We start from the raw sequence: 20533 nt of genomic DNA, 5'->3' as shown, positions 1-20533 counted from the left end.
GATTTCCCCTTTACAAACCCATGCTGTGTCTGCACTGTAACTGCAGTCTTGTCTACATGATCCTTCAATGCTTCTTTAACCAGTGATTCCACTATTTTCAGTCACCAAAAAAGTTACACTAATTACTTGTCACCCTTTGATCCCCTTTATAAATTGAGGATACAATTGGACATCAATAGCTCCCCTGAATCCAAGGATGCTTGCATGGTTGCAGCTAAGGGTTTGCTTACTTCCTTTGCTGTTCCCCTTAATATAACTCAAAAGATCCCATCCACTCTTGAGGCCTTTCTTATGTTAACTTCAACAAATTCTCCTCCACTTTGCTCTCAGTTATAACAAAATCATTCAGCTCCATGTTGGAGTTTCATAAACTTCTGGACTCCACTTCTCTGCAGAATTCCTCATATGTGAATGTAGATGCAAAATAGTCATTCAGTTTGTCAGCTACCTGAGCAGGATCATCAACAGTCGAACAATCAATATTAAGTGCACCAAATCGATTCATCCCCTTTCTTCTAGAGTTTACATAAATAAAGAAGTCTTTACATCCTTTTCCAAAGATTTCTTGTAATCTGCCTACACTTGCCTGACATCCTTTGTGATTTGATTACATACTAACTTATATATACCATAAGCTTCTGTGTCTCCTGATAATTTATTTGCATTCCATGCACTTTTCTTCTCTGCCACAAGTATAATTTGTTCATCTGAAATCCATTTAGGCCTAAACCTTAAAACAATATTTCTTAGTCGGTATGAAAAGCCTAGTAACTTCTAATTCCTTGAATATTCAAATCTGCTGTTGGTAACATCATCAGTTGGTCCCACTGTATAGAATTTAAAAACTGCCTGAGACCACTGTAGTCACCGCTATGAAAGCAAAAACCCTTCTCTTTACCTCTGATGGTAGTTACATCCTTTAATAAATCCCACATCAGTACTTTGCGATCACTGTCACCTAGTAGTTCCCTTACTTGCAGATTAAGACCTGGGAGTAATTGTGCAGTCAGATATGAAGTTTTCTGAGCAGTGCAGACAGGCTGCTAGGGTGGGTCATGGGGTTTTGTCAATGATATATAGGAATTTTGCTAGCAGGGAAAAGGAGGTGATTGTCCCTCTGTATAAGGCAATGGTCAGGCCACACCTTGAGTACTGCGTACAGGTCTGGAGGCCTCATTTTAGGAAGGATGTAGATTTGCTTGAGCGTGTACAGAGAAGAGCAACACGATTGGTGAGGGGAATGAAGGGATTCTCTTACCAAGAGAGGTTTAAGTTCTGCAAACTGCAGTGGCTGGAGACTAGGCACCTGCGCGGTGATCTGATTGAGGTGTATAAGGCCTTGAATGGGTTAAGCACGCTGAATTCTGATAGGATCCTTCCACTTGTTCAGATTACCAACCTACGGGGACATAAGTTCAAATTAAGAAAGGACAGATGTAGAATAGATGTGCGGAAATTTGCCTTTAGCCAGTGGGTGGTTAATTGCTGGAACAAACTTCCATCTGTCGTTGTGGAAGTTGATAGGTTAAATAAATTTAAGGAGGAACTGGATAGGCATTTGGAGGGAATGGTGTGATTTTTTTTTTTTTTTTTTGGCTGATGCTGCATAAGCTCCTACACTTGCTTTCTTGCATCATGTGTCACTACTACTACTACTACTACTACTATTATGAATGCAAGAATATTATTCCCTCTGGCTGCCTCTCGAACATGCTGCTCTAGAAAACAGTCACCCAATAAATCCACAAAGATCTTGCTGGTGTACTAGTGACCATCCCACAAGTACAAGTCAATATCTGGTAAGTCAAAATCCCCAATTATAAGACATTCTGATTTACTCACCCACTATATTTCTCTGCACAATGCTCATTATACTCATCACATTCATTAAGCCTATAACACAATCACCTACTCTCATTTTCCCTTTCCCAGTGCTTATGTCACACCACACGTCACAAATAGATGTGCATCCCATTCATTTTTCTTCTCTGCCATAAGTCTCATTAGTTCGTCTGACATCCGTTTGGGCCTACACCTAGAACAGCTGCTGTAGAAAACAATCATCCAATAAATCCATAAAAGCCTTGCTAGTGTGCAAGTGACCAACCCAGAAGTTCCAGTCTATATATCTGGGAAGTTAAAATCCCCCCATTATAAGACATTCTGATTTACTGGCCCACTATTTCTCTGCACAATTGCTCATTGTACTCATCAATCATAGGCCTATATCGATTGGTGAATGGAACAAAAGGTTACTGTTACCAAGAAAGGCTTAAGTACTGCAAATTGCAGCATATGGAGACTAGGCACCTGAGAGGCAATCTGATTGAGGTGTATAAATCCTTGAATGGAGAGCAGGCTCAATGCTGATGGGATTCTTCCTCTTACTCAGATTACAAACCTGAGGGGACATAAACTGAATTTGAGGAAAGACAGTTGTCGAAAAGATGTGCAGAGATTTTCCTTTAGCCAGCAGGTTGTTGTTTGCTGGAACAAATTTCCAACTGTTATTATGGAAGTTGAGAGCTTAGATAAATTCAAGGGAGAACTAGACAAACATTTGGAACGAATGGATTGGTGAAATGAGGTTTTTTTTTTTTTTTTTTATATTTGGCTGATGCTATATAGTAACTAAACAGACTACAAGGGAGGAACGTTCATGCAGCTGGAGCTGCAACTCAGCTGAAAAATAGCAGTAAGCTGAGGTTGCTGAGGGTGCAATACTGAGAGAAAGGATCAAATGTGTGAAGGAAAAGTGAGACATTGAATGATTGAATGAATGAATGAATGAATGAATGTATGAGTGCGAGAAAGGGCAAGGTGATAGGACTGAATGCTTAATGAATGTGAGAGGGTCAAACCCTGTGAGTAACAGAACTTGTGGTAAAAGAGAATGGATAAAAATTATGGTGAATGGGAATGACTGATGTTGAGTGAATGTGGATACCTGACAGGGTTGAGTGAAAGAATACACATTTAGTAAGATAGATATATTTGCATTCATAGGTTATGTTACTACTAGTTTTAGTAATACATATTGCATGCCTCCTTGTTGAGTACGAGATGCAGCCGGGGCTGCACCTCAGTCTGAAACAATAATAGTAAGCTGAGGTGTTTGGGACTGTAATAATGAAAGAAAGGAATTAAATGCATGAAAAGAGGGTGAGAATTTGAGCGAATGAATGCGAGAATGCAGGCAGTGATGGGATTGAATTTCAATGAAAGTGAGGGTGCAGATCCAGTGAGTGAAGTTTTGGTGAGAGGGAGAAGCTGAGTGTTATGGTGAATGAGTCTGACTGAGTATTGTGGTAAAAGCGAGTGACTGACGATTATGGTAAGTGAGAATGGGTGGACCGAGTGAAAGAATATATATCTTTATGTTCATAATAATAAGACTTATATATTACTTGCTTAGATTATGTAGTTTTTAAATCATTATTACTTCTTAGTTCATTTTTAAATTAACCTTAACTTTATTACACTACATACCTATCATCCCCCAGGTGGTGAAAGATGATGCATGCATGAAAAAAAAAATTCATACATATATATCGTCGATCCCACACCAAAACCAAGAATCTGAAAAAAGATAATTTTGAGAAAAACGCATTTAAAGATTCTTTGACTTTAGAAAAATTTTTAAGTTTTTAAGTTATTTAACTAAATGTTGTTTTAAGTACCTTCCAAAGATGATGTTTTTAATCCGTATTGGTAATTTAAGATTGCCATCATGTTGGGGCTTAAAAAGCACTTTCGTGGTTTTGGCGTTGTGAAGTTTGAAATTTTCTCAGATTCATAAAGAATTGAAAAGGTGAAAAAAAAAAAATTTTTTTTTTTAACACATTTTTGCTGGTCAGAAATGAACAATTTATTGATAAAATGAGGTTAGAATGTTATCTTGGTTTTTAGGAGCATTAGCAACTAAGGCCATATTGCTCCGGGATATGCAGTGGTCATTCCCTGACCTTTCCGCATCCTCCGTATTTGGTGGTGACGGGCTCAAACCCCAGTCTAATCAAGAAGCGTGTGCTACGCACTGCTGCTCCTTCCCACCTGGCTACGGAGGTGCCTGAGGTTAGAATAACATATACATATAAATAAATGAAAAATATATTAATAACACTTGTTTAATTACAATAAAATGCAACTTGGTATTAATTTTCAATATCTTCTTCATATTCAGATTCTTCACTTAAATCCAGTGCTGGTAATATCCCTTATTTCTACTGAGGTTTTTAATTTTAAATAGAATTTGTGATAGTCCTTCAGTATTGTCAAATTTTGGCACATTTTTTTCATTAAATTTTTAGGCTCTGCTTGAGATAAACAAAGTTCCTTGTTATAGGCTTTAGGAAGGTTAGGTTACTGTTATAAATCCATCTTTGTAGTTTGTTTTGTAAAACACTGTGACATGCCCGTCCTGTCCTTTTTGGAATTCAAGGCAGCAGACTTTTCTCCAAGGAACAGTGGCTTTAAGTTATTTGGGGAGAAAAATAAAATCACAGAGGTCACTGCATTACATAATATTTACACAGAATGGTGTAGGTTTTAATCTTGCACTTCTAATTATTTTGGCCCATCCCTCAGGGACATATATGGGTACATACTTGGCTTTTCTCTCAACTTTAGAGAACATTGAGTCACACTTCATTTCTGAATGGCCTGGCTCAAAAAATGTGTTTAACAGTTTTTAAACTGGGGATAATTTTTAAAAAGTACATGTACATCAAAGCCATAAGTGATGAGGCACTATTGTCATCGGAGGGTACATAATTTTTATCGCCATCTGAAACTACAAAGTTATTCAAGGGATCGCAATCTTCATCTTCCAAACCAGATTCCATTTGAAGTGAGGAACAAGGTGCAAGAAGTTTTGCGTTCTTGTATTCATCATTCCAAATTTTACTTTTGACTGCAAAAATGGGATATTAGAAAGGACAACTAAACAGTAATACTGACTGGCAAATTGAGACAAACAAAACCATACGTAACAGCACGAGCTGGCTTCTCCCCCACCCTACTGTACATGCCTAAAACCCGAAAGTGCCACATTCATGAATCTGCATTTTTCACAGATAAGTGAAAATGCATGTAACATTTTCAACCACTTGGACTTGAAATACGCATACGAGTCTTTGGCCGACCAGGAAACAACCTCAATAATGCATTTAGGTAAAAAGTGCCAAATTTGCATATTCATGATTTTGGTATGGTGCCAATGATATAAAAAAAAAAAATTAAAATTTTTTTTTAAAAAATTAAATAGAAAATGTAAGAAAAAAATTAGAAAATCTGAATGACAGTTGAGTGAATGAGTGTAATAAATTGTCTCTACCCCCTCAGACTGATGGACAAGTGGAACGTTATGGCCATGGTCCCATGCTCATTCAAGCAGACACCATGCCGTAGCTGTTCTTAGCCAGCGTGGTGTGAGAAGTCAACACTGGCCATTATGTTGCACCCTGGTCAGTGTGAGACAGAGCCCCTACAAGCACTTCAACATAGAGATCCCTTTCCATATGCTCTTTCAATCCTGAAACCCCCTTCCTGGGTGGCTCCCTCCCCATTCACTTGGTGGTTAATTCCACTGCTAACTTTTAATTCTTGCCCCTCGACTAGGATGAGCATCCTATGCTGGGGGGATCCCCCTACTGTCCCATCAACCAGGTGGGCCCCTTCACTACTGCCCCCCCTCCATATTTCCACCACTTTATCCCCCCACTTCCTATCTACCCACTCCCCCCATCAACCACGTGGGCCCCTTCACTACTGCCCCTTCCATATTTCTACCACTTTATCCCCTCACTTCCTATCTACCCACTCCTCTTTTCCAACTTTCTTTTTATTTTGGCCCTCCCTGCCTGTAGCCTTGGCTATCTCAGGGTTCACCCCGCCAGAGTTTTACACTCTCTACTGCCCACCTCCTTGTGGTGCTGAAGGGTAAACTAGAGATTTTTGTTAAAAAAGACAGGCCCCTATACTAAGAGGCCGGATGAATGACACAACCCTCAATAACACCACATGAACACGCGCTAACCTACATAAATCTGGCCTCTACAGAGATGTATTCATCACAGAGTTAAACGCAGAGTTGGGGGTGGAAACTTCCAGAGCCGCATTACAAATAACACTTTACTGTGCAAACCACACATTCTTCTGGTATTTACAGATTTCTGTTTACTATGAAGAACTCCACTTACTGATTGTGCAGCTGTGGGAACTACCAGTGGTGTCTTACCCCAACATTATTCCACTATGTTATAAAGAACTCCAGAATGAGGAGCCATAAATTCAAATTACAGGAGAAGATTGTACGAAATTTTCTTTTAGCCAAATGGTTGATTACTGTAACAAGTTGCCTCTGCAGGTAGTTGAGGCTGACAGTTTGAAGAAATTCAAAGGTGAACTGGATAGCTACCAGGGTAAGGAGGGAAGTGCATAAACTGTCTTTTCTTGTCTATTTTTTTTTTTTTTTTTCTGTTGGTGCAGCAAAACCCTGTGGCTTCCTTGCACTATATAGCTATCTAAAAATACAAAAAGGCATTCGGCCCCTATTCAGCGCACAAATTAATAATATGACAAGGACAGCCTATTACCAGCAAGTTCTCAATTTCCACAACTCAACTTTTTAGCCTACCATAACAGGAGCAATATTAGCAATACGTCCAGACAGTTTTTAGAAAAATGCCCAATATACTCTGTAGCATCACTTTCCAATGCTGGCAACTGGGGATTTGACTGTTGGCATTCGAGGTGAGCGGATGTGCTTAGTCAGGGCTCCTCAGTTAAGTGGTTTACTTTTGGATAGTGCTTTTAAATAATTGATTTATTTAGATATTGTTGGATTATTTTGTTATAGGTTTTCCTGTAACTGTTTGATTTTAATAATATTATAGATATAATTTTTTAAAGTTACTTTCATTGATATTTATTTAATTTTATAATGGTAGTTACGAGATCTGCCTTAAACACGTCACAGGGTATCGTGACTCACACGGAAATAACAGATGGCGATTTACGCATGAATAATGATTTAATCTGTTGTGGAACCTGTGGAATGTTTTCCAAGGTCGACCTGGTGACTAATCCTACCTCACCTGGGGATTCTTTTCTTTGTGATCGATGTAAGGAGTGCACCGATCTTAAATTATAATTTGGTGCACTGATGGAACAATTTGAGTGCCTGAAAAAACGAGTGCTTGCCCTCGAAAATAATGCATCTGGGAGCTCATCAGAGACTCAAAACTCCAGCAATCTACCAAGTGATGCACACCCGATTCGAGACTCAAAACAGAAAAACCAAGTGCAAACTACTCTGGTTAAAAAGGACATTGTTTTATTAGGAGACTCCATTGTCAAGGAAACGGGGAATATTTTTTGTAATAAGGATAGGTGGAGCAGAACCAGGGTATGTCTGCCGGGTGCAACTATTGATGATGTCACCAACAGATTGTCAGATTTTAAAGGGGGTAAGGAAAATATTATTATTCATGTGGGGTCAAATGATATTAAACGTACACGATCTGACGATTTGTTGGAAAAATACAGGACAATGCTGAGGAAATGTCGCGAGCTAGGCCATAATGTCTATGTGTATACAATTCTGCCCAGACACGATAGGAGGGATTATATGTTAAGAGCCTTGTGGATTAACTCAAGGCTTGAAGGAATCTGCAAGGCTTTAGGGGGTAAATTTCTATCAGCATGGCCCACACTTCTAGGTTGAAGGAATTTGTTTTGTAGAGACAGGATACACTTAAACAAAGGTGGTGCAAAAGTTTTTGCCAGAATTATTGAGGATACCTTAAAGGTTCAGGGAAACTGCTAGTTAGGGAGGATGTGGGTAATACTGAAACGCATTTATCTGATAATATTGGTCAATGTAACTCTTGTACATACCTTAAGAGTTCTTATCTGCTACCCCAACTGGCGGTATTATCTAGATGTTCTTGGGGCAGAAACGTTTCACGTGAACGGGTAGTTAATATCAGGGAAGAGAGTCTAAAAAACTTCAAGGGTTGTGTTAGGGTTGTTAAATATACAAGAACAGTAAATCTTAACTGTTTATACAGTAACGTTAGAAATGTCGTCAATAAAATGAGTGAATTCGAACTGCTGGTTAAAACAAGTAACGCGGACATAATAGGGCTTACAGAGACGTGGTGCCACCCGGAAATTGGGGATGATGAGTTTCAGTACGGCTTGTATAACGTATTTAGGAAGGATAGGTTAGATAGAAGGGGTGGTGGGGTAATGCTTCTTATCAGAAGCAGCCTGAGTGCGACGATAGCTTTCCCGGATTCAGACATTTCACATGCTAGTATAGAGTCTGTATGGTGTGAGATAGTTGGAAACAAAGGTATAATGTGAGTAGGAGTAATCTACAGACCAGGTGATTGTGAAGATTATGACAAAACCCTCGACATGCAAATGGAATGGGCAAGTAAGCGTTAATGCCTTATTATGGGTGATTTCAATTTGCCTCTAATTGATTGGAGTAAATGGGAAGGAAACTCGACATGGGGAACAAAATTTTTAAATCAACTAGATGACTGTTATTTGTATCAACATGTCAGGGAAAGTACTAGAGAAAAGAATATCCTAGACTTCATCATCACACATGAATCAGATGACATAACAGGACTGACAGTAGAGGAACCAGTAGCAGGAAGTGAGCACGGAGTTCTACGGTGGATGATGACGAGAGAGGTAGCAGAAGTAAAAGGCAAAGGAATGGGTTTTAATTTCCGAAAAGGAAATTACAATGCCTTAGCCTTAACGTACTACATGGCCTCTATTAACTGGGTAGATATCGCACAGAGAATGAATACAATTGAACTGTGGTACGCTTTTAAAACATTAATCACAGATGCCTTGAATGCATATATACCATTAAAAAAATTACTCCACGAGAAGGGTTCCAAGTTGGATGAATAGTGAAGTTGCCACATTACTTGAGCAGAAAAAGGTGGCATGGAAAGGTTACAGAGCAATAAAAAGTACTGATGCCTATAACAGCTACAAGGTGATGTGTAATAGAGCCACAGAAAAGGTTCGACAGGCAAAGGCAGTTTAAGAGAAATCACTAGCAAACAGAGCAAAGAGGGGGGATAAAGAATTCTTCACATATATAAATGCCAAGAAGAGCAGGACAAACCAGATCGGACCTTTACGCAAGAGAAAGAGAATAGTAATAAATACACCAGCTACCGTTGCAGATGACCTCAACAGTTATTTTGCATCGATATTTACAAATGAAAAGCCTTTTGTGGCAATGGGAAATTGTGGGAGCGAAGTTGAAAAATATGTAATTAATGATATTGAAATTTTGCAAGATTATTTAATGAAAAAACTTTCGAGCTTACAGACCAGTAAGGCTCCTGGAGTTGATGGAATATACCCTATAATCTTAAGAGAGGCGGCAAGCGAGTGCATTGAACCATTGAGGCTAATTATGCGAACATCACTAGGCTCTGGGGAGATTCCCTTGGATTGGAAAAGTGCAAATGTATCTCCCATACATAAGGGTGGCTCTAAAAGTGAAGTTGGAAATTATCGACCTGTAAGTCTGACTTCAGTAGTAGGGAAAATCATGGAGGCAATGATCAAGGGTGGAATTCAGGATCATTTGGATCGAATTGAAATTCTCAAGGATACTCAACATGGTTTTGCAAAGGGAAAATCATGTTTAACAAATCTGGTTCGCTATTTCGAAAGGGTCACTCACGACCTGGATTTAGGGAATAATTTCTACATTGTTTATTTAGATTTCAGCAAAGCTTTTGACTCAGTCCCACATGAGTGGTTGCTTTATAAGCTGGAACAGGTTGGAATCACTGGGAAAATCCTTAGATGGATAGAAGGATGGCTTCAGGGCAGGAGGCAGAGGGTTGTGATAAATGGCTATTCCTCAGATTGGGTTGATGTAAGAAGTGGGGTTCCCCAAGGATCAGTATTAGGACCACTGTTGTTTTTAATTTTCATAAACGACATTGATGAAGGGATAGAGGGCGTGATGTCTAAATTTGCAGATGACGTTAAAATTGGTAGAGTAGTTAATGATCACTGTCAAGCTGAGCTTCTTCAGAGAGACCTAGATAGACTTCAGGAATGGTCAGAAAAATGGCAGCTGTGGTTTAATCCAACAAAGTGTAAGGTATTACACCTGGGAAACAGTAATCGCAAAAAAACTTATTCACTTGGTGGAGTTCAACTAAACCCAGTACTGGAGGAAAGGGACTTGGGTGTTATGATACGGGCAGACATGAAATTCTCTAAGCATTGTAAACAGGTTGCAAGGAAGGCTTCATGGTGTCCTATCGATGATCTATCGAACTTTTGCAAGTAGAGATAGGGATGTGATAATCCCATTATATAAGGCTTATGTTAGACCACACTTGGAATACTGTGTTCAAGTATGGAGACCGCACCTAAAGAAAGACATCGAGCTTCTTGAAAGGGTGCAAAGAAGGGTAACTCGCCTGGTGAGATCGGCAAAAGGGCGTCCTTATGAAGAAAGACTTCGAATATGTGGGTTGCAGAGTTTTGAAACTAGACACCTTAGAGGAGATTTGATTGAGGTGTTTAAGGCTCTGAGAGGCATCAGTAAAATGAATGAGGACAAAATTTTCAAGATTATAAATGATGCTAGAACTAGGGGACATGAATTCAAGTTACGGGGGGAAATGTTTAGATTGGACTGCAGGAAGTTTTATTTTAGCCAGCGAGTTATAAATTACTGGAATAAGTTGCCTTCGTGGGTGGTAGAGGCCGACAGTTTGGGGAAATTCAAAGGTCATCTGGATAGTACTTTCGGGTAAGGGAAGCGCATAGGATGATAGGTTTAATTTCCTTTTTATTTATTTTTTATTTTATTTTTTTTATTTATTAATTATTATTATTTAGTTATTTATTTTTTGTTTTTATCATTGTTTTGTTCGGATTTTTTTTTTTTTTGGCTGGTGCAGCATAAGCCATAGGCTTTCTTGCACCATGCGGCCGTTACTAATACTAATACCGATGAGGAGAGAAGGAAAACGAGGACAACGATGGTATTAAACCTTCTAGACACGAATTGTTGGCATTTGGTGAAAGCGAAGTTAGAAAATTGGCAATTAGGTTACGGTTAAATGAAAGAGAGGCAATTCGTTGATACGCAAATGATAAGGTTTCAGAAGAATTGAAGCATTTGATGAACGCTCTTGAGTACAATACCAATTTCATCAAGTGAATGTGAACGAGGATTTTCACAAATGAATCTGATCGCCAGCCCAACCAGCACTACGTTGATGACAAAAACAATTTCTTCACTACTGTTTCTTAAAATTGTAGGCCCGCTTCGATCCAGCAAAACATGTTGATTCGTTGCTGCTTCGGAAACGTCATTCAGCAACTGACAACCGGTAATAGGAAGAAAAGAAGTCGGCATAGAACAGGGGTCGGCAACCTGTGGCTAGCGAGCCGCATGCAGCTCTTTAGCTTTACAGCTCACATGAAGCACAATTTGAAATGGAGTTAGAGGACTGAAAAATCAAGGACATGTGGAGTGAAAGACTAAAATGCCTTAAAACTTAAATTGGGGATTTGGAGAGGCAAAAGGCTGCCCATGCAATTCTACACAAATGGACGGTGATAAACGAGTTTAAAATGTAGACCAAATTGTGTTCGATGCATGATATAGCTTACCGAACCCATATATAAATTTGAAAATATTTGCGTTTGGATTTCTCTCAATTTTTGGTTCGACGTATTTCTGCGAGCAAATATTTTTGAACATGAACTAGATTAAAAATAAATCAAGAAACTGTCGTCTGAACAATTCGAGCATTTTTAATTACGACATACTCGCATGATGTTGGAAGACACTTGCTCAAGAAAAGCAAAAGTCACATTAATTTGTACCTAAGTGGATGTTTGTTACTTTTTTTCAGTATTAATAAATAATATTTCAAAAAAATATTTTTTTTTAAAATAAACACCGTCCTACTCCATTCCATTTCTTAAACTCTCGCCCCCCCCTCCCAGCTTGAGCTGAGATGCGGTTCTTCGGATTCTCTTTTTTTTTTTTTAATTAGATCAAAAATGGCTCTTCACTCAAAAACGGTTGCCGACCCCTGGCATAGAGTGTCGAATGAGAACTTAATAAAAATTTGGAATATTCTACAAAAACTTTATTATGAAATTATTTTTACTTATGTTATTATTTATTACTTATTTTTTATATACTTGAATAATAAATTTATGCTTAATAAACTGTGTTAATACACTTAATTTGTTGTTCTTATTCTGAAAATATTACTACTAAAGTAACAATATCAGGAGAAAAAAAAATTTCAGAGTACTTTTCATATCCTTTTAATTGTCAATTTTTTCTGATAGCAAAGAATGAGTACCAGCACCTATTTTTTTTACAAAAAAAAAGCACTGACACTGATTCTAGATGGCTAGTCTTGGTATGAAACTTAAACTTTACATCTTAAAAGGCTTATAGCATGGAATGATTTGTATATTTTTCAATTAATTTTTTGTCTCTGTTTTCTTTTTTTAATAAAAGTCCAAAAAAAAAAAAAAAAAAAGTATTAGAACCTATAGAACTTAGTAGTGTGCATGGGTTGAAGGTTAAGAAGGTGAAAGAAGATATTTGTTTAACATGCTCTATTTAATGTCAAAACATAGCCATACTGGCAGTAGCTCTTTTTTTTTTTCCATAAGCTAACTGCAGTTGTTCTTGCTTGTAATCACTTTTTACTCTTCACAAGCTTAGACTGATTGCTTGTAAAGGAATGATACAAGTTTCAAGTTGTTATATGTAATTATCTGTGACTTCAAAAACCATCTAAGTAACCCTATTATTATAGGACCAGCTTGAGTAGTCCATGTCATTGGAATGATAAGAGAAACAATTATTTTTACTTTTTTATGATTGTGAATTTCTGCGCCTAAGTTATGCAAGTAGTACCTATATCTAGAACGAATTTGATTATATCTGTTCCAATGATATCTTAGAGCAGGAATATGACAATTTTTTATATAGGAAACATTTTCCTACGCTGCATTCAAGTATCAAAGGGGAATGAAGGGGAAAAAAATACAGAAAATTATTTAAAAGATATTATGAAAGACAATAAAGCGATAAACTACTCTTTATAAAGATTTGAATAATGCATAAAAATCAAACCGGGTTAACAATTTTCAATATAATTTTAAACAAACCTGCTTCTTCTACTGTATACAATTCTCGCCAGTAAGCTCTATGCTTGAAATCATCCTTTGGAGCATACATATACGTGTTTAATCCAAGTTTCTTCATTCTAGGAAGAATAAACATAAGTACAATAACACGGAACTGCAGGAATATTTAAATGCAGCAGTTCAGATAAAAAAACAAAACAAAACATACACTTGCTCCGAATTCAATTTCAATCATGGAGAGAGAGACTTTCTGCTTTCACTGAGTAGTTTTAGGGTTAAAAGGTGAACATAACAGTCATGTTTCTGAATGAAAGTTTTACTTCCATACATTGCTTCACTGTTCACTTAAAAATTATTCACAAGTTCAGCATACAGTTATTAAGCAAGACAACCTGCCAGCATTTCAGATTTTAAAATGTTTAATCATTTCACCTTCTGGTGATGCTATACAACTTGTTGTTATTTGGTTTTTAGGAGCATTAGCAACTAAGGCCATATTGCTCCGGGATATGCGGTGGTCATTCCCTGACCTTTCCGCATCCTCCGTATTTGGTGGTGACGGGCTCGAACCCCGGTCTAATCAAGAAGTGTGTGCTACACACTGCTGCTCCTTCCCACCTGGCTACGGAGGAGCCGCTATACAACTTAAAAAGACATTAGCAATCTAATATGAGATTATGTAGACGTAGTAACAAGTTAAAAAAGAAGGCACTATCAGCTACATGTGGTTGTTTATTATAGAAGTAGAATACTGATGGTGATACAGCAAGACATATATGCACATGCAGATACCTATGCTGACAAATAAAGCGAAAGGTATCAGTAATTATCTGAAAATAATCTGACGTTTTATGTCTTCAATAACTGTTCAACTTCTTCAGACATTAAGTAGAACAGTCATGAAAGCAACAGCATTTGTCTGTAAGTGGAAGTCAAGCCACAGTGCTCAATACACAACCCTCAGTAAGAGCTGAAGTTATTTCCATGATTGACATCAAACACAGGTAAAATGCACAAATCAATTTTTCATAAATGTAATTTTAAAATAAAATTCATATTTTAGTTCTATAAAAAAAAAAATAATAAAATAAAAACACAGACATACACCATTCTTCAAACTAACAAGTTTCACTAACATATGCATTTTTCTACCAATTTTCTCCGGTGCATCCCATGTGTACTTCAGTGCATATTGTTTACAAGTGAGGCGGAACCCTATAACAAATTTGGCTTCAAAGCAAATGCAGTAATTTTTAAACTTTATTAAGAACACATTATGTATACATGCATCAAGTTCAGAAATCCATGATAATATATGTAACTACAGGAAGTATGTAAATACAGGAAGAATGAATATTGTTCTCCAATGGAGAACAATATTCATACTTCCTATACCGTAATACCCCGAAGTCACGCGATAGGTGGGTCCGACGAAAATCGCTTAAGTCGAATTCGCGTAAGTCAGGGTACAACTTTGCATATAAATTTTGTTTAATTGGGACCAAGGACTAACAAAAACACTAGTTTAGAAGAAAAATATTTAATAAAATTGCAGTTATTTATACATATTAATATAAAATACGTATTAAAAAATGAAATGAGTTACGTAAAAAAGTTATTTCGATGTCGATGGCTTCATAAAATCTAACAAATTCGTCTGACGACACAGTGCCTTCTTTTTTTCACGCAGAATTTCTTCGTAGCAAGCTAATAATTTTTTTATTCCTTGCTTTGTAGTTATAACGTGTTCTTCATTGGAGTCTATGTGTTCTAAAATTTTTAAGCCCTTTTCAATTGAGCTGAGACCTTCTGTCAAACTTGCAATTGTCATGTGCTTTTCTGGTGGAACTGGGTCTGAAGTGTCAGAAGATACTTCAGTGACGTTTTGCTCATGCATCTCTATGAGCTCATTCATTGTCAGCTCCTGACTATGTGAATCCAACAGCTCGTTGACATCATCACCATTGACTTCCAAATCTAATTGACTGGCAAGATTAACAACTTCTTCTAACACATGAGCGACATGATCAGTTTCTGGTGTTGTTTTCGTCTCGAAACGAACACCTCGAAACGAAGACGTGCAAACGAACACCTCGTGTAGTAAGCCTTGAATGTAGTAAGCCTCTTCTTCAGTGGTGAAGAAGGCAGGAGCCTTTGAAAGCTATGGTTTTATCACTTTTAATTTAGTATATTTTAATGTATTTTATTGTTCTTAACCCAGTATATTTTAATGTATATTTCATATATTTTAGTTGTAAAGTTAAATATAATTTATTGTAAATACAGGCAAATATAATTTATTATAAATACATAATTATCAAGATTCCAGTTTTAGTTTTCTTTGTGTTTTATTTCTACATAAGGTTGATACATAACAATGAGAGCCTCATTAATCAATCTACCCTGGAGAAATTGTGCAAGGTACGTGCGTAGAATTTTTCACAGCATGGTCTATGCTCGTTAACAGGAGAGACATTTTACAGGGGCACGATACATTTAAATAAAAAGCATACAAAAATATTTGCTGATACTATTGGAAAATTGATAGCTGCATAGGATACAGATACCAACAGAGATTAATAGCAGCCACAGGCAGGAGTGTATGTGTACACCTACATGCAGTGCAAGAAAACCTTAAAAAGTGATTCTTGTACCACTTCTACTGAGTTACAGGGCAGACTGTAAAGCAAAGCGTTGGAGATTACAAGGCCTGCTGCAGATTCTCATGAAAAAAGCAAATACAAAGGCTGTATACAATGGGATACAAAGAGTAAAAGCAGGTGTAGTATACTTGTGTGTACACTAATGCTGAGAGTTTAGTGAACAAATTTGATGACTTTGAAATACTAGTAAAATCATCAAATATGAATATTATAGGGATATCACAGACATAACACTCAGACAAAGGATGTAGCATTGCAGAATACAATATGAAAAGAAAGAATGACAGTGTAGGAGCACAAAGAGTTATGCTCTTAGGAAGCACAAAAAACAAAGAAGGAATGGGATGAATCTGATTGGTCCACTTGACATTGATGGTTCGACTGTTGATGATCCTGCTCAGATAGCAAACAAACTGAATGAGTATTTTGCATCTACATTCACACATGAGGAATTATTAAGGTTTGAAAATGCCAGAAGGTTATCAAATTGTAGCAGGATACTTAATGATTTTGTAATAACTGAAAGCAAAGTGGAGGAGAAATCGTTGAAGTTAAACATAAGAAAAGGACCTGGGGTGGATGGGATCTATCCAGTTATATTAAAGGAGGTGGCAAAGCAACTAAGCAAACCCTTGGCCATAATTATGAGAGCATCCTTGGACTCAGGGGAGGTTCCCACGGACTGGAGATGTGCAAATGTATCTCCAATTCACAAAGGGGGATCGAAGGGTGACACGAGTAATTACAGACCAGTTAGTTTAACTTCTGTTAGGGTAAAATAATGGAGTCACTGGTTAAAGTTGCATTGCAGGATCATCTAGACAAGACTGCAGCAATAATTCAGACACAGCATGGGTTTGTAAGGGAAAGTCTAGTCTGACAAATTTGATAGGATATTATGATGTGGTTACAAAGGAACTGGATGCAAAAAATAATTTTGGTATCATATATTTGGATTTCAGTAAAGCTTTTGACACTGCTGCGCATGGAAGACTATTGTACAAATTGGCGCAGAATGGTATTAAGGGTAAGTTGCTACAATGGATAAAAGGATGGTTAAGTGGGAGAAGACAGAGGGTGGTAATCAATGGGTGCTGCTCTTCGTGGACTAATGTTATTAGTGGAGTCAAACAGGGTTCGGTGTTAGGTCCACTGTTGTTTTGTATATTTATCAATGATATTGATGAAGGTATATCAGGCTTAATGTCGAAGTTTGCAGATGATACAAAGGTTGGCAGGCTTGTTAATGACAGTAATGGCAGTGTACTACTGCAACAGGGTCTAGAAAATTTGGGCAGATAGGCTAAGAAGTGGCAACTGAAGTTTAACCTTGACAAATGCAAAATACTGCATATGGGTAGAAGTAACCCCAGAGAAAACGTACCGACTGTGTGGTACTACACTTAAGGTGGTAGAAAATGAAAAAGACCTGGGAGTAATTGTGCAGTCAGATATGAAGCTTTCTGAGCAATTCAGAAAGGCTGCCAGGGCAGGTCATGGGGTTTTGTTAATGATATATAGGAATTTTGCTAGCAGGGAGAAGGAGGTGATTGTCCCTCTGTATAAGGCAATGGTCAGGCCACGCCTTGAGTACTGCGTACAGGTCTGGAGGCCTTATTTTAGGAAGGATGTAGATTTGCTTGAGCGTGTACAGAGAAGGACAACAAGATTGGTGAGGGGAATGAAGGGATCCTCTTACCAAGAGAGGCTTAAGTTCTGCAAATTGCAGTGGCTGGAGACTAGGCACCTGCGCGGTGATCTGATTGAGGCGTATAAGGCCTTGAATGGGTTGAGCATGCTGAATTCTGATGGGATCCTTCCACTTGTTCAGATTACGAACCTAAAGGGGAATAAATTCAAATTAAGAAAAGACAGATATAGAATAGATGTGCGGAAATCTGCCTTTAGCCAGGTGGTTAATTGCTGGAACAAACTTCCATCTGTCGTTGTGGAAGTTGATAGGTTGAATAAATTTAAGGAGGAACTGGACAGACATTTGGAGGGAGTGGTGTGATTTTTTTTTTTTTTTTTTTTTTTGGCTGATGCTGCATAAGCTCATACACTTGCTTTCTTGCATCACATGCCACTACTACTACTACAACAGTCTTTCCTCAATTTGAATTTATGCGCTCCCCATGTTCGTAATCTGAGCAAGAGGAAGAATCCGATCAGCATTGCGCTTGCTCAACCTGTTCAAGGCCTTATACACCTCAATCAGATCACGTCACATGTTCCTAGTTCCAGGAGTTGGAATTTGCAGAACTTAAGCCTATCTTGGTAAGAGCCCCAATTTGTTTCCCTCACCATCGTGTTGCCCTTCTTTGTACTCGTTCTGGCAACTCTACATCCTTCCTAAAATGAGGCCTCCAGACCTGTACAATGGGATAATCACCTCCTTATCCCTGATAGCAAAATTCCGATGTATCATTGACAAGACTTCATGACCTACTCTGGCAGCCTGGTAAGCTTCATATCTGAGTGCACAATTACCCTCATGTCTTTTTCACTCTCCACTTCCATTAGTGTAGTACCACACAGTTGGTACTACACTCAGGGAAGTAACACACAGTTCGTACGTTTCTCTTGGGTTACTGCTACCCATAAGCAGTAATTTACATGTCAAGGTTACACTTCAGTTGCCACTTCTCAGCCCATCTGCCTAACCTTTTTAGATCCTGTTGCAGTAGCATACTGTCTTTACAGTCATTAACAACCCTGCCAAACTTTGAATCATCTGCAAACTTGGACATTAAGCCTGATATACCCTGATCAATATCATTGATGAATACACAAAACAACAATGGGCCCAGCAGCGAAACCTGGGGAACTGCACTAATAACATTAATCCACAAAGTGCAGTGTCCATTAATTACCACTCTCTGTCATATCCCACTCAACCAGGGGCTCATATCTGGTGAGTATGGGCTTGGCACACCAAGGGTCCTGAGCTGGATATCATCATTCTTCTCTTTCTTGGTGATTCCTTTCTACCTCTCTCTCTCTCTCTCTCTCTCTCTCTCTCACTCAGCGTACTCGGGAATTTTTTTTTTTTTTTTTTGTCTGGTGCAGCATAAGCCTCAGGCATCCTTGCAGCATATGGCTAATAACAATAATAATAATAATAATAATAAAACCATCCCTTTATACATTATAGCAACTTGCCCTTAATGCCGTACAACTCCAATTTGAACAGCAGTCTTCCATGTGCAACAGTATCAAAAGCTTTCCTGAAATCCAAGTATATGATATCAAAATTATTTTTTGCATCCAGTTCCTTTGTGACCACATCATAGTATCCAATCAAATGGTTAGATAAGACCTCCCGTTAACAAACCCATGCTGTGTCTTAACTACTACAGCAGTCTTGTCTAGATGATCCTGCAATGTTTCTTTAACAAGTGACTCCATTATTTTCCACGGAACACAAGTTAAACTAACAGGTCTATAGTTACTTGTGTCACCTTTTGAACTCCCTTTGTGAATTGGTGATACATTTGCACCCCTCCTGTCCATGGGGGATCTCCCCTGAGTCAAGGAAGCTCTCATAATTATGGCTCAGGGTTTGCTTTCTTCCTTTGCTGCCTCCTTTAATATAACTGGATAGACCCCATTCACCAAGCTATGCCTTCCTTATATTTAACTTCAACAATTTCTCCTCCACTTTGCTCTTAGTTATTATAAAATCACTTAGCTCCCTTTTAGAGTTTGTTAAGTTTCTGGCATTCCTCTCCTTGAATAATTCCTCATGTGTTAATGCAGATGCAAAATACTCATTCAGTTTATCAGCTACCTGAGCAGAATCATCAATAGTGACACTATCTATGTTAAGTGGACCAATCTGATTCATCCACTTCCTTCTAGAGTTTCCATAAGTAAAGAAGTCCCTTAGCCATAATTATGAGAGCTTCCCTGGACTCAGGGGAGGTACCTATGGACTGGAGATGTGCAAATGTGACCCCAATTCACAAAGGAGGTTCAAAGGCTGACACAAGTAATTATAGACCTGTTAGTTTAACTTCTGTTCCAGGTAAATTAATGGAGGCACTGGTTAAAGAAGCACTGCAGGATCATCTAGACAAGAATTCAGTTATAGCTCAGACGCAGCATGGTTTTGTTAAGGGCAGGTCTTGCCTGACCAATTTGATTGGATACTATGATGTAGTCACAAAAGAACTGGATGCAGGGAATAACTTTGATATTATATATTTGGATCTTAGAAAGGCTTTTGATACTGTTGCACATGGAAGACTGCTGCACAAATTGGAGCAGTGTGGCATTGGAGGCAAATTGCTGCTATGGATAAGGGGATGGTTGAGTGGCAGAAGACAGAGAGTGGTAATCAATGGACACTGCTCAACGTGGACTAATGTTATTAGTGGAGTTCCTCAAGGTTCAGTGTTGGGTCCGTTGTTGTTTTCGGTGTTTATGAATGATATTGATGATGGGATATCAAGTTTAATGTCCAAGTTTGCAGATGATACAAAGGTTGGCAGGGTCGTTAAGGACAATACTGACGCTATGCTGCTGCAACAGGATCTGGACAGGTTGAACAGATGGGCTGAGAGGTGGCAAATGAGGTTTAACATCGACAAATGTAAAGTGCTGCATATGGGAAACAGTAACCCCAGAGCAACGTATCAACTCTGCGGTACTACACTGACAGTGGTGGAGAATGAAAA

General features: G+C 38.2%; 1 protein-coding gene across 1 annotated transcript in view; it reads right to left on the bottom strand.

Annotated features, from left to right (window-relative positions):
* Positions 1 to 20533, bottom strand: part of Oga (O-GlcNAcase) — a 402181-nt gene that overhangs the window by 291557 nt on the left and 90091 nt on the right. The window contains exon 3 of the mRNA XM_090385453.1: positions 13213 to 13310. Within this exon, the coding sequence (XP_090241579.1) occupies positions 13213 to 13310 (98 nt within the window). The remainder of the gene's footprint in view (positions 1 to 13212; positions 13311 to 20533) is intronic.

This window comes from Mastigoproctus giganteus, chromosome 11 (genome assembly GCF_048544385.1).
Source record: "Mastigoproctus giganteus isolate SK-2022 chromosome 11, ASM4854438v1, whole genome shotgun sequence".
Taxonomy (NCBI): Eukaryota; Metazoa; Arthropoda; class Arachnida; order Uropygi; family Thelyphonidae; genus Mastigoproctus; species Mastigoproctus giganteus.
Note: the sequence above shows the minus strand (reverse complement) of the source record. Positions and strands in the feature narration are given on the sequence as shown.